Source organism: Amaranthus tricolor, chromosome 8 (assembly GCF_026212465.1).
Source record: "Amaranthus tricolor cultivar Red isolate AtriRed21 chromosome 8, ASM2621246v1, whole genome shotgun sequence".
In the NCBI taxonomy this organism is placed as follows: Eukaryota; Viridiplantae; Streptophyta; class Magnoliopsida; order Caryophyllales; family Amaranthaceae; genus Amaranthus; species Amaranthus tricolor.
Genome location: NC_080054.1, coordinates 22929231 through 22941815, shown reverse-complemented (window position 1 = coordinate 22941815; position 12585 = coordinate 22929231). Strand labels below are relative to the sequence as shown.

Below are 12585 nucleotides of genomic sequence, written 5' to 3'. Positions count from 1 at the left end.
ATATAAGCTGCTTGATACTTCTGATTAATCTGGCAGCTGGTCTCTTGAGAGACGGTCCTTAAGCCTATGCCCTTAATGCTGATTTTATTATTAATATATAAAAAAAACACTTAAACAACATTATAACTCACTAGCTAGCAGAGCTCTTTTATCAAGACATTTTCCATATTCCAATGCATATTATTAATCTCTCCTCTTGAAAACCACATATGTAATTATTGCATTAATCTTTTAAAAAAAGTTCCATATTATCAATAAATATCATTAACATCTCTTTTAATATTATCAGCAGAAACACCATGGATGCTTTCATGGAAGAATTCGATATTCAGCACAATCGTTTTTAAATTTTGCGATATTTTTGAGAAGGAATAAAAAAGGCTAAAATTTGGTTCTTGATTTTTTTGAAATTAGACCTAATGCCAACTTATAATAAACCTAATATCCACTTATATCATATCTAATATCGATCTACAATAAACATAATCCCAACTTATATAAGAATAAATGTTAATTTACATCAGACCTAATGCCAATTTACATGAAAACAAAAACACTAGAACGAATCAAAGGTATTATGAACATCTAATTTACTTAAGACCCTTCATCTGTTTTCATTTTCACATTGCATAGTTTTGTCTTCTTGCGTTTTGGTTTAAGGCTTGAATCTTCATCATCAACACTCCTTTCCTTATGAGATGAGATTTTTCAAATTCTCCATGACAAAGCCTAAAGTTTGTTCATCATCATCATCATCATCATCCATGACTGGAATTGACAAAGATTACATATTAAATGCAATAAAATAACAAATTGAAAATTTATATCAAAACACGAAAAAAAACCCAAATGCAAAACCTAAAAACATAAATTTGCTTGACAATTTTAAATACCTGATTTAAGTGATGAAATTGAACAAGCTTTTTGATGAAAGAGAAAAACTAAAAAATGGAAGAAACTAAGCAAGATTAATGAAGTTTTTTTCATTAATTGGAACATGATAAAACCCACTTTTGGGTGATGAAGCTTTTTTCATAAATTGGGTCATGATAAAACCCACTTCATAAATTGGGTCATGAAAAACAAGAAAATGGTAGAATGACAAAAATAGTGAACTGAGCTTGAAAAGATGAAAACCAGATGAAAAGGGTTTTGAGTATGAAGAGAAAGAAAGATTCAGTGAAAATTCAAATGGTGTTTTTGTTTAATGATGAGCAGTTTACCACATTAATTGGCGCAGGTAACAATAAGACAGACAAATGATGAGTACAGATTCCAATTAAGTAAATGCATTTAATTAATTAAACAAAAATCAGTAAATTATAATTTTGATTTATTTATTTTTTTTGGGTCGACCCATCTAAAGGCAGTCTCTTAATGAGATTGTCTTTACACAGATTGTCCTTTTTGTTCAACATTTGAATTAGTACAATTTCCGAGGGCTTATTGGGTATTGACACATTTGTAATAAGAATTTATGCCTCAAAGTAAGTGTACTAACAATAGAAAATCATAGCACACTTCACAAAAGTAATTGACCAACACTCCACAAAATAAGATCGTTATATTGCGTAACGACTGCTTTAAGTTGGCAGTGGCACCATGGGGTAGTTTATGGCCCTTATTCATAATGTTTTGATTGAAGGGAGGGCCTTGTAACTTGTAAGAGTAGCCACCTTTTAAGTTTTGTCTTGTCAATCTTCGTCTTTTTTAATTAATACTGTAATTTAATAGGAAAATCTTTTGACTAACACAATTATCATGATTTTTGTAATTCAATTATCTTTATCTTTTTTTTTATATAATTCATTCTAATGTATTTTCATTTGTAAATGAAATAATTAATATTATGAAAATAAAAATTTATGATCAAATTTTAATTACCATATTTACTATACAAATCCTTATTATTAGTGACATTTACTATCATTTAGTATTAAACAACCAAACAAATAGTTATTGTCCTATAATCTATGATCTTAAATATAACTAAAACAAATCACGCCTATCTCATATTCCTTTAAAATTGTCTATGTCACCTTCTCGTAAGAAATTTTTCCTTCAAAATGTTATGATAAAGTCATTGCAACTAATTACAATACTTTGTACCTTCTAAGTTCTCAAGTATTCCACAATTTTTCCTTCATATTGGCTTATTCTTTGACTTTTTAAATGTTTTATTTAAGGCATTTGAAAAGTATAAATATTATTGCCTTCATTATTTTCATTTTTTTTTTTTTGCAATTTCACAAAGCCAATATTTCATATCTTATGAGAGACACACAAACTTTACTTTTAAAAGACAACTTAATCTGAATTTGTTCTTAATTCGACTCAATTAGAGAAAGAAATCCAATTTAAATTCGAGGAAAAAGAATCTGACTATAAGCCTTCTTTAACTCTGATTTGGTCCTAATATTTAAGTTTTTTGTTTATTTTAAACAAATTTGTATAGTTTAAGACTGATACTGACATTTTTTATTATATGTTAGGCTAAGAGAAATGAAAGACTCGATGAGAATCGAATTCATGATCTTGTCTAAAAAAAGTAACACTCACTCCAACTTAGTTCAGATTCGATCCTCTTGATATAGAAATATTAATATGCTTATTTGAGCTATTCTTTCTATGTTCATCATTCATAATAGAGTTATTAGACTCATTATAACATTATCTTTTTTATTTTATAGTTAGGCTTTGGCATAGTTAAAAAGTTGATGTGCCTTCAAATTTGTTAAGTCTATATATGTATATTTGGCAATGGCAAGGTTGATCGATCGTGACAAATAAGATCATGATGGTCTTAATAGAAAATCGAGTTTGTCGATTAAGCTTTTGAAAGCATCAACAAGTTCCAATTAAGACATAAATTAAGTTTATCTTGTTAGATTATATAACATATCTTAGAGCCTCAACGATAAGTTTAAGCTAGCGTGACAAGAGGTTACAGGTTCGAATCTCAACCACCCCTCATTTAAAGTGGAATATTCAGCGCATGTGCGCATCCACACTTTTAGCCTAATGGGCTCTCGTGAGAAGGAGTGTGTTAGATTATATAACATATCTTAGAACCTCAATCATATTTAAGTTTTTGATTGAATTGGTTCCTTGACATATCTAGCACATAAATAAAATTCTGATCAATGATTATTTATAGTTACATTATGTATAATCATAATAGCAAGATATATTATATGTAATAACTAATAAGTACACACATTTATGTATATTAAGTGGGTAATTTGAAATAGATAAGATTAATTATAAAAAAAAAGCACAAAATAAGAGCAAAATCAACTAATTTCCAAATGTAAGCGCCTCTAGCACCAGAGCTCAGGTTTGATAACTGCAAACAGAGACAAATTGATAAAAAAAGTCAACCAAAGTATGACACTTACATGCTCACGCAAGCGTATACATAGTCTGAATTCCTTTTGCGTCCCAAAAACATTTTTTCATAGTTCAATTAGACTTGCTAATGAAAATTCATTATAAAAAGATACGTACAAAAGACAATTTTCATAATCTTCCTCTATATTTAACATAATAATAATAATACCATACCTTTTCCTATTGGTGCTGTCTCCAACGCCATAAATTATATCATTTAAATTACTCCCATTAAATATTATAAGAAGAGTGTTTGATTTAGGAAAAAGTATTTTCTTATAAAAATAATTTTGTATTTTTCATTGTTTGTTTTGATAAGAGCTATAAAATAGAAAACTTAAGAGCAAAAATGTTTGCCATCCTTTTCAAAATATTATTCTCCCAAATAAAAAAAAAAAATCATTCTTCTTCCATCCTTAGCATCTTCATTTTCCCTTAAAAAAAAAAATAATAATAATCATTTCTCTATTTAATTGCTCGTTGGAATTCAGATAGGATTGGTCAATCAGTCTTTACGTACCCGTTTCCTCAACGTCTTGTAACTTTCGTTGCTCTTGATTTAATGTCAAAACCAAAGGACCTCTAGATAACCAAAATAATGTGAAAACCAAGTGGAACTTATATTTTTAGATTAAGGGTTGAGAGTTATCAAGCCAAAATCACCAAAAATAGAAAGTGAGAAAGTTGATTACATAAGATCATTACTTGTAAGAAGCTAGAAAAAGCTTAAAATAGATAAGTTAAACAAGAAGCCTTTTTTTCTCCCAACCATCCCTCCCAATTCCCATAGATGCTTCTTACAATCTAGTCTAATCCATTGCTTTCTCTACAATCCCCTAACCCAGCAAATATTCTCTCTTTTTGCCATATTTTTCTTGTACAATCCCAAGTTCGAACGTCACGCACCATGGATCGAGCCATGGCTATATGGTTATGCACATTCTTCGTGCTAGTGGCTACGATCAATGGTGCTGCTAACAATCTAGGTGTAAACTGGGGTAACATTGCGTCTAATCCATTACCACCAGGAAAAGTTGTTGAAATGTTGAAAGACAATGGCATAAAGAAGGTGAAGCTTTTCGATGCCGATAGCTATACTTTAAAACACTTAGCTGGGACTGGGATTGAAGTTATGGTTGCCATCCCTAATGACATGCTTGAACGGATGAACGACTATGATAATGCAGAAGATTGGGTCAAGAAGAACGTTTCCAAGCATCTTCGTGATGGAGGAGTTGATATAAGGTACGTATAGTACGCATGTCTAAGCGTAAAAGGTATAAAAAATTGATATTATGAAATCAGGCATCGAGACAAATTTAATAAGATCTAATTTGGTTATGTTTTCCATTATACATTAGTGACCATTTGAGATCAAACTTTGTCGGTGAGACGTTAACATGCAGAACCGAACTGATTTCAGGTATGTGGCGGTAGGGAATGAGCCATTCTTAGAGAGTTACAACAATAGTTTCATGGAAACAACATTCCCAGCCTTAAAGAACATAGTGAAGGCTCTTGAAGCTGCTGGTCATGGAGATATCAAAACCTCGATTCCCCTCAATGCAGACGTGTACGAGTCATCCTCAACCTCGCCCTCGAATGGAGATTTTCGAGGTGATGTCAAGGATCTCATGCTAGACATCGTAGGCTTTCTCAAAGATAAGGGTGCACCATTTATCGTAAACATCTATCCTTTCCTTAGTCTCTACCAAAACGAGAATTTCCCAGAAGATTTCGCGTTCTTTGATGGAGGTGGAAAAAGTATAACCGACAACAGCAAAACTTATAACAATGTGTTTGATGCTAACTTTGATACTCTTGTTTGGGCCTTAAAGAAGAATGGTTATGGAGATATGAAAATTATAGTTGGTGAGATTGGATGGCCTACTGATGGACATATCAAAGCTAATCCTAAGATTGCCAAAAAATTCTATGATGGTTTGATGAAAAAGTTGAGTTCTAACAAGGGCACCCCTATGCGGCCCGGTGCAATGGAGGTATTGTTCTAAAACTATCCTTCTTGAGCGTTCTATTCGATAATTTAGTAAGATTTTGTGAAACGTACTTGTTTCAGGTTTACCTCTTCGGCCTGCTTGACGAGAACATGAAGAGCATAGCCCCCGGAAACTTCGAGAGACATTGGGGGATCTTTCGCTATGATGGACAACCCAAGTTTGCGATCGACTTTACGGGCAAAACCACCGACAAGATGCCAATAGGGGCTCAAGGGGTCAAGTACTTAGAACAAAAATGGTGCATCTTCAACCCGAATGCAAATAACCAGGATAAGATAGCAAGCTCCCTAGACTACGCGTGCTCAAGGTCAGATTGCACGCCGCTAGGCTATGGCTCCTCGTGCAATGACCTTGATCTTAATGGTAACATCTCATACGCGTTCAACATATTCTATCAGATGAATTATCAGAGTGTCGAAGCTTGCCAGTTCGATGGGCTTGGTATAATCACCTCCAGCAATGCTTCCAAAAACGACTGTCTATTCCCGATAGAGGTTGACAGTGCAGCAATTAGGGTTCGCATGGCTCCAACAGGAACTATTCTTTTCGGAATTATACTTTTGTTGTTTGTATTATTGTAAGGCGCTTCTATGTAGTCATGACTCATGGCAATTAACACTTACTAGATTTTCTCATGCAATTTAATCAAAAATCACGACCGTTTACACATCATTGTAGTAGAATACGTCATCTTTAGCCAGCTAGGAACATCTGACTCTTATTTATAAGAGAAAATATTCATGACTAGCTAAAGCTACTGTCTACGGGACTATCTGGAAGAGGGAAATGCATTTGTGTTGCGCCAAGTTCATGATATGTACATCATAACGTTATAATAGGTGATGGGTAGTGGACTTCAGGCAGTTACCTTGCAGCTTCCTGGTGAACATCAGGTATTTCGTCATAAAAAATAAAAACTTCCAACTTACGGATTTGCTTACTCCAGCTATAATTACGAGGATGGGGTTAGGGCCTTAATAAACTCAGCCAAGGACCTGTACAAGAAAGCAATGGAGAAAGGTCAGAGCATTTGAACGTAATATTCTATCCACACACTATCATCTCCGCAACCCTTTCCTTGATCACCATGAGTTCAAAAAAATAGGATGGTTGTACTTCATTAACGGATGAAACTCGTATGATCCACACATGATGATAGTCGACATTTATTTTCATTGGGAAATGCAACTCTCACCATTAAGCTCACTATTAATCAGTTTACACTATTTAAGCAAAAGAGAGCAATTTCCAGGTAATAAGACTCAACATTATCGACATGAACATACATAGACGAAGAATTTTACCACGAATGCAAAATAAAGTTTGCACAGTCATCACTTATATGAAGATTGAGTGTTAAATTCCTTCTCCAGCTGTTCTCTAGATTCAGTTTTTGCTGCCAGTACAACATCTTCAAGAAATCCTCTCTGCGGGAATTCTTCGGGAACAAGACTTCTATAAATCTCAAACTGTTCATCAGCTTCCTTCCTTTTATCCAGTAAACTGTAAATTATTCCCTGAAAAATGACGTGATTAATTCATCAAGCCCAGCAAATATCTAAAAGAGACGCGATCATGGGGCAAGATCCAAAGTGTCAAGCCCAGAAAATATCTCGCCTAGAGAATCTAATAGTAACACAACACAGAGGACAAGTTGGAATGCATTAGTTATAGTGCACACTAGCATAATTTGTGTTTCTAAGTCCATATTCAGAACATTTTTAAATGTGTGGCCAATCCCAATCCTCAAAAGTTAAGTTTTGTAAAAGACACAGGATTAGTCTTATAAACCCTAATCAATCCTCCCTCCACCCCAACCCACACACATACACAAGCATGCACGTTACATGAACAAAGCATGATCAAGTTGAATGCAATGTTAGGACAAGTACGTAGTTATTTTACAGGTATTTAGGAGAAATATTTTTAGAGATATATAGTACAATGTTGATTTTCATTCTTGACAGGAAAATGGTGGGAAGATACATAATAGTCTTTGAAAGCAAGGTGAAATTAATAGATTAAAGGTAACTACCATGAAAAATTCAATATGATTGCGAAAACTGACCTGGCACAAGTAAGGCCGAAAATCTCGAGGATTCTCCTTGATTAGGTCACCGTATTTATTCAAAGCTTCATCAAAGTTCCCCTGCAGTATGTACAACTACGTAAGAGATCAAACCTTGGTAATTGAGACATTAACCACAGCTCTGCAGTTCATACTAGCCCAAAGACGCTATATTCTTAAGCATTTTTCAAAAGAATAGACGCATTACAGTGTCAATTCTAAGGAGGAGAAAATCCAGAGTTCTTGTGTTATCTGCACGGGTATTTATATAGCAAAGCCTTGCTAAAGGTCATGACATCTTCAAATCAAATCGGAAGTCATAACCTTTATGCTCTCATAAGTCACAACCACTTCATGTTTTATCCAAACTCCAAAGAAGTCTCTTGTTTAGTGCACCCTTCCAAGAGAAGTTGTTGAAGAAGAGTTGATGTTTTCCGATTCTTTTTGGAACCAAGAAAATTGCATGCAAATGCATACTTTAAAACCGACATTCACCATAGTGTATCGTTATGAACAATCTTCCTCTAGCAAGAGTATTGATATGATACTCGAAACATTCACTCTTAGTTCCATCAGTACCCAAGTACAAACCTGAACTCTCCCCTCTCTGAACCTCAACAATTCCCCCAGCTTGTGATCAAACAATATTTAACACAACTACACAAGACTTTACATTTGCGGTCTCTCCTGAAACAGAAATACTATCCTCTAAAACTTGTTTTGTTTTCTCACAATTCCAACAGCATAAAATTGCCCCAATGCCAATAAAGTGGCTCCTGCTAAATGGGTTATGGAATGTCAAAGTGATGCAGCCTTACCGTCGTAATTACAAAGAGAGTTAGAGACTACTTTTAATTGACTCTAAAATCCTGATTGCAAACACCATCTATTGCTTCACTTGCTAGCATCTCCAGATCCGCATTTTACTAACTTGGGTACTCTGAAAGAGACAGACTGAGGTGACAAAGGCAGTCAAGGATCTATGTAAAAATAACGTACTTTCCCTCCTAACATCAATCATAGATCTTGAAAATTTAAAATGGGTATACACTACGAAAAGTAGAAAAACAGCATATTTCTTATAACCTTATTTTGTTAGACTCTTGCATGAACCCCAGCCTATCATGTTAGGGTGTTTTTATCACTTCCACTTATTTTTCATGCAATTGTGCTCCTGACATACTAAGTTTTATACATGCATTGTTTTGTTACCAATATTGTTGCTTCTAATATGTACAATAACTCTATTTGTTGGTCCTTTTTCTATTGGACTTTTACCTTGCAATGTATTTGAATCCAAGATGCAAATGGGCACAACCAAAATTCAACGATGAATTCATTGATATAGATGACTTTAATGAAATCTCAAATTTGACATTCAGGACACAACCTTTGAGAAGATAAAATATGTAATTTGATGTAATCTTGGCTAGGTGTGTTAGGCACTTAAGAGTTAGTACCCCAAAGTTCCCAGGTTAAAGATATTTTTACTACTCTCAAGAGACATAACAATCACACTAAACATGGCAAGAGTATAGCCCAAGACTGAGAGAGTGAGAGTGTTTGAACAAGCTCTTTCTTAGAAATCGTTAGAGTTGGCTATAGTCCAAAAGCTTCACTTTTTGTCTGAGAATTTCAGGAAACTTAGAGGAATCTAAACTTGAGAATATACTTCCTCCATGAGAATTTATGATGTATTCTTAAAATTGATATTGCAGTAAAATAACCACCCATTGGTGGTTGAATAATTAAGCTCCAATTGGTTATTTCGAAGCAAATAATTTCCCATAGCAATGATATACGTACAAGACTATTTGGAGACTTAACTGACAAGAGAATGTGCAGAATGGATGAAGAAAAAACCGCCTATAGAAAAAACCGACTATTTGTTTAACCAGCAGCCGACAAGTCGTAGCTCAAGATCAGAGAGTCATCAATATCACTGTGCCCATTTTGCTTATCTTGTGCGTGAACCAACGAGTCGTTGATTTAACCCGTGGGTTGTCAGATAATATGTCTCCCTTATACAAATTTGACCAAATTTTGTCCAACTCAGCCTCGGGCCTATAGGATTTGTTGGTTGCACTACGGACCTTTTATTAGACTTTAAAAACTCTAACTTTGGTCCCAACTAATGTCTTGTATCACGTCACATTGGCTTCCTTATTATTGGACATTGGTTGGAATTATAAATCAATACTCCACAATTACAACATTTCCCAAGAACAGTGCTTGAAACACTAGCAGCTATCAGAAACAATAAATCAATCCGTTCGTCTACAAGATAATCAACAAGATGTTATGTACTACTGCTGAAGTCGACAGCAGCATTGTGATGCTGACAGGGTTAAGTGCCTCTTTCCACGTTAATTAGGACGGGTTCTATTAATCTTGAAGCCACACAGTGGCCTAGGCCCTATTAAATATTTTCTAAATGTTCTATAGATAACCACCTTTGACCTCACCTCCCCACCTACATCCAAAACAAATGAACAGGAACAGAGAATAAAGATTACTTTAAGATCACTTAATTATTTAGTTAAGTAATTATTTAAAGGTCGCCTAGTTGATGGTTAGTGATCAATGCAAGAGCTCTTAATAATTTTCCAGGGGATTATTTGCAACTTTTAAAAACTTTACAGCATCCAAAAATCACACATCGAAATATGTGTGCCATCTTGACATATTACAGGGAGAGCCGGAGAGGAACACGAACAATAAAGCACATCAGTGACTAATAGAGATGTTAAAATGACAACAGTGGTTTCATTAGTCATAATCTAACATTCTGATATAATTGAAACTTACTTGGGTTTCCACTGATATTAAGAATGATCTCATTTTTTGGAGCAGATACATCAAGAAAAAAGGTAAGCACGCCACAAAGCACAAAAGACAAAACAAAGTGAGGAAGAAATGCAGAAGAAAAAGGGTAATTTAAGTATCACCTTCACAAGATGCATTTGAGCAATCAAAATCTTGATGTTTCTCTCCTCAGTTACTCTTTTTTCATGGATAGCAAGTTCAAGAGCTTGGTTCAACATATCAAAAACTGCGGCTCCTTCATTATTCTTGTGCATCACCATAGCCAAACCCTAAAAGGTAGAAGAGATAAGATAAGAATGACGGAAAAAGTTTAGCTGATAACATAGTTACTCATGGTTACAATCATCCTCTAAGTCATGTTCTTCTCAGTTTAAAGCAATTAAAAGTTGAACATGAGTTCAAGCCTCTCAAAACATAGCAATCTTTTTTCCGATTCGAGGATAGGCTAGAGAATCCCAATAAACGGAGAGAGGAATAGTCCTTTAGTTAGGTGGTATTAGAATTTAGAAAATGGGTGTGGGCGACCTGCAATCTAAACAAAGCAACCCAAACAAGGAAGAGAAAAGGTAACCCACATACAAAGTACCAACCAAAGGAGGTTCGCTACTAAAACCAATTGGTAGTAGTAGGAGGTACTTCAAGTACATAAAGTGATGACTAATGTATACTCTTCTCTTTCTCCGATGGGTCACATGTAGATAACGAATGGGCACTTACTTCAACCAGTGGTGAAAATCAAACTCTTTCGAAATAGTGAAAGGAAAGCTTTCAACTAATAGGGTAACCCATGATTCTTCAAACAAAACAATTTTTAAAAACAACTAAAATGAAATCTTTACCGAATGAAAGAAATTTGAGCTTTTGAAGCCAATCAATTTCAAACAGTACACTCGCATAATCAAGAATATTCATTTTCCAACCTTTAAAAAACAAACTATTGTGCATAATCATCCTGACATTCATGCATAACACAATCTTTTAACATAAATTTCAAAGCAGAATCAAACTTTCAACTTAACAACCACTGAACTACTTATGCAGCTTATTTCCTGATTCCCCATATTCCAGAAGTTTTCAACAACATATAACCAGACATCTTTTCAAGTTCTCTTGTCTCAGTAGGCCTCATACATAGCTGAAGTTAAATAAAAAAAAATTAATCAATTAAAACAAACACAATCTACCATCAACAATCCAGCCAATGTTACCAAAATTACTAATCCCCTACAAAATTCCAAGAAAACAAGACAATTTGCAGGCCATTATCTTGAACAAATTTCAAATATCCAACTTCCCAAAAAGCAATTGATATAAAAGGGAAACCAAAAAGAATAACATAAACAAAATCTTACATGCAAAGCTCTAAGCAAAAGAGGCCTCTTGTTAAGAATTTCATGAAACAACTTCTTAGCTTTACTCAAATTCCCCAACATTTCATAACAAAGAGCTTGCAAAAGCCTCCACTCAACCTCTTGTGGCTCAATATCAATCAATCTCTCAACATAGTTAACAGCCTCTTTAGTCTTTCCTAACCTCATCTTCACAGTGACTAGAACCTTTAAGGCTTCCACATTTCTGGGTTCTTGTTCCACTAACTTCACATACATCTCCTCATCCTCAACATTCTCTTTCTGGGTTTGTTTCTCCTCCAAATTTACACCATTTTCAACTGGCACTGCCCTAACTGGTCTACAACTAAGTGAACCCACCAAAATTAAGGAACCAATAAGAAGTTTTACAGCATTTTTAGTCAAAAAAGGGGGGATTATTTTGTGGGCAGAGAGTAAATGAGTAATTAAAGTTGTGGGAGTTGAAGATTGAGAGATTTTAACAGGATTACATGCAGTGATAGATTGAAATTTGGGGAATGATATACAGGGCTGATTTGTTGATATTAGGACTTTATAATTTGGGGTTTTGGAGAAGTAAATGTGGGTTTGTGAATGAAGAGAGAAGGAGTTGGTTGACAAGAAGACCATCTTGAGAAAGTACTAGATGAACATCAACAAATCAACAATGGAGAATGAAGATGTAACCATGGAAAATTGGAAAGTGCAACTTCAACCCTATTTGAGAAAGACAATTGGCACTCTATATTTTGCTTTAGAGCAAGTTCATGGGTCCAATCTAACACATAGATTTTGATCTTGAATTTTTCCCCTTTGATTTAGATACACGGGGTTAGTAGGTTTTAAAGCCTAGAAAATAGGACTAGCTTTTTAATCTAATAATAATTATTGGGTGTTTTTTTCGTTCATAAAAATCGTTATATTTTATTAACGG

At 34.3% G+C, this 12585-nt stretch overlaps 2 protein-coding genes across 2 annotated transcripts; one reads left to right on the top strand and one right to left on the bottom strand.

The window, feature by feature from the left end:
• Nucleotides 1-4297: 4297 nt before the first annotated feature.
• LOC130820747 (glucan endo-1,3-beta-glucosidase 8-like) lies at nucleotides 4298-5989 on the top strand. Its single transcript, XM_057686247.1, has 3 exons — nucleotides 4298-4635; nucleotides 4814-5390; nucleotides 5468-5989. The coding sequence occupies exons 1-3, from the start codon at nucleotides 4298-4300 to the stop codon at nucleotides 5987-5989; spliced, it is 1437 nt and encodes a 478-aa protein (XP_057542230.1).
• Nucleotides 5990-6020: 31 nt separating this feature from the next.
• On the bottom strand, nucleotides 6021-12475 carry LOC130820748 (protein SLOW GREEN 1, chloroplastic). Its single transcript, XM_057686248.1, has 5 exons — nucleotides 11655-12475; nucleotides 10425-10571; nucleotides 7477-7557; nucleotides 6713-6925; nucleotides 6021-6403 (listed from the first exon to the last, which is right to left on the bottom strand). Exons 1-4 carry the CDS (start codon nucleotides 12279-12281, stop codon nucleotides 6743-6745), a joined length of 1038 nt encoding a protein of 345 aa, XP_057542231.1. The 5' UTR covers nucleotides 12282-12475; the 3' UTR covers nucleotides 6021-6403; nucleotides 6713-6742.
• Between the last annotated feature and the right edge of the window lie 110 nt (nucleotides 12476-12585).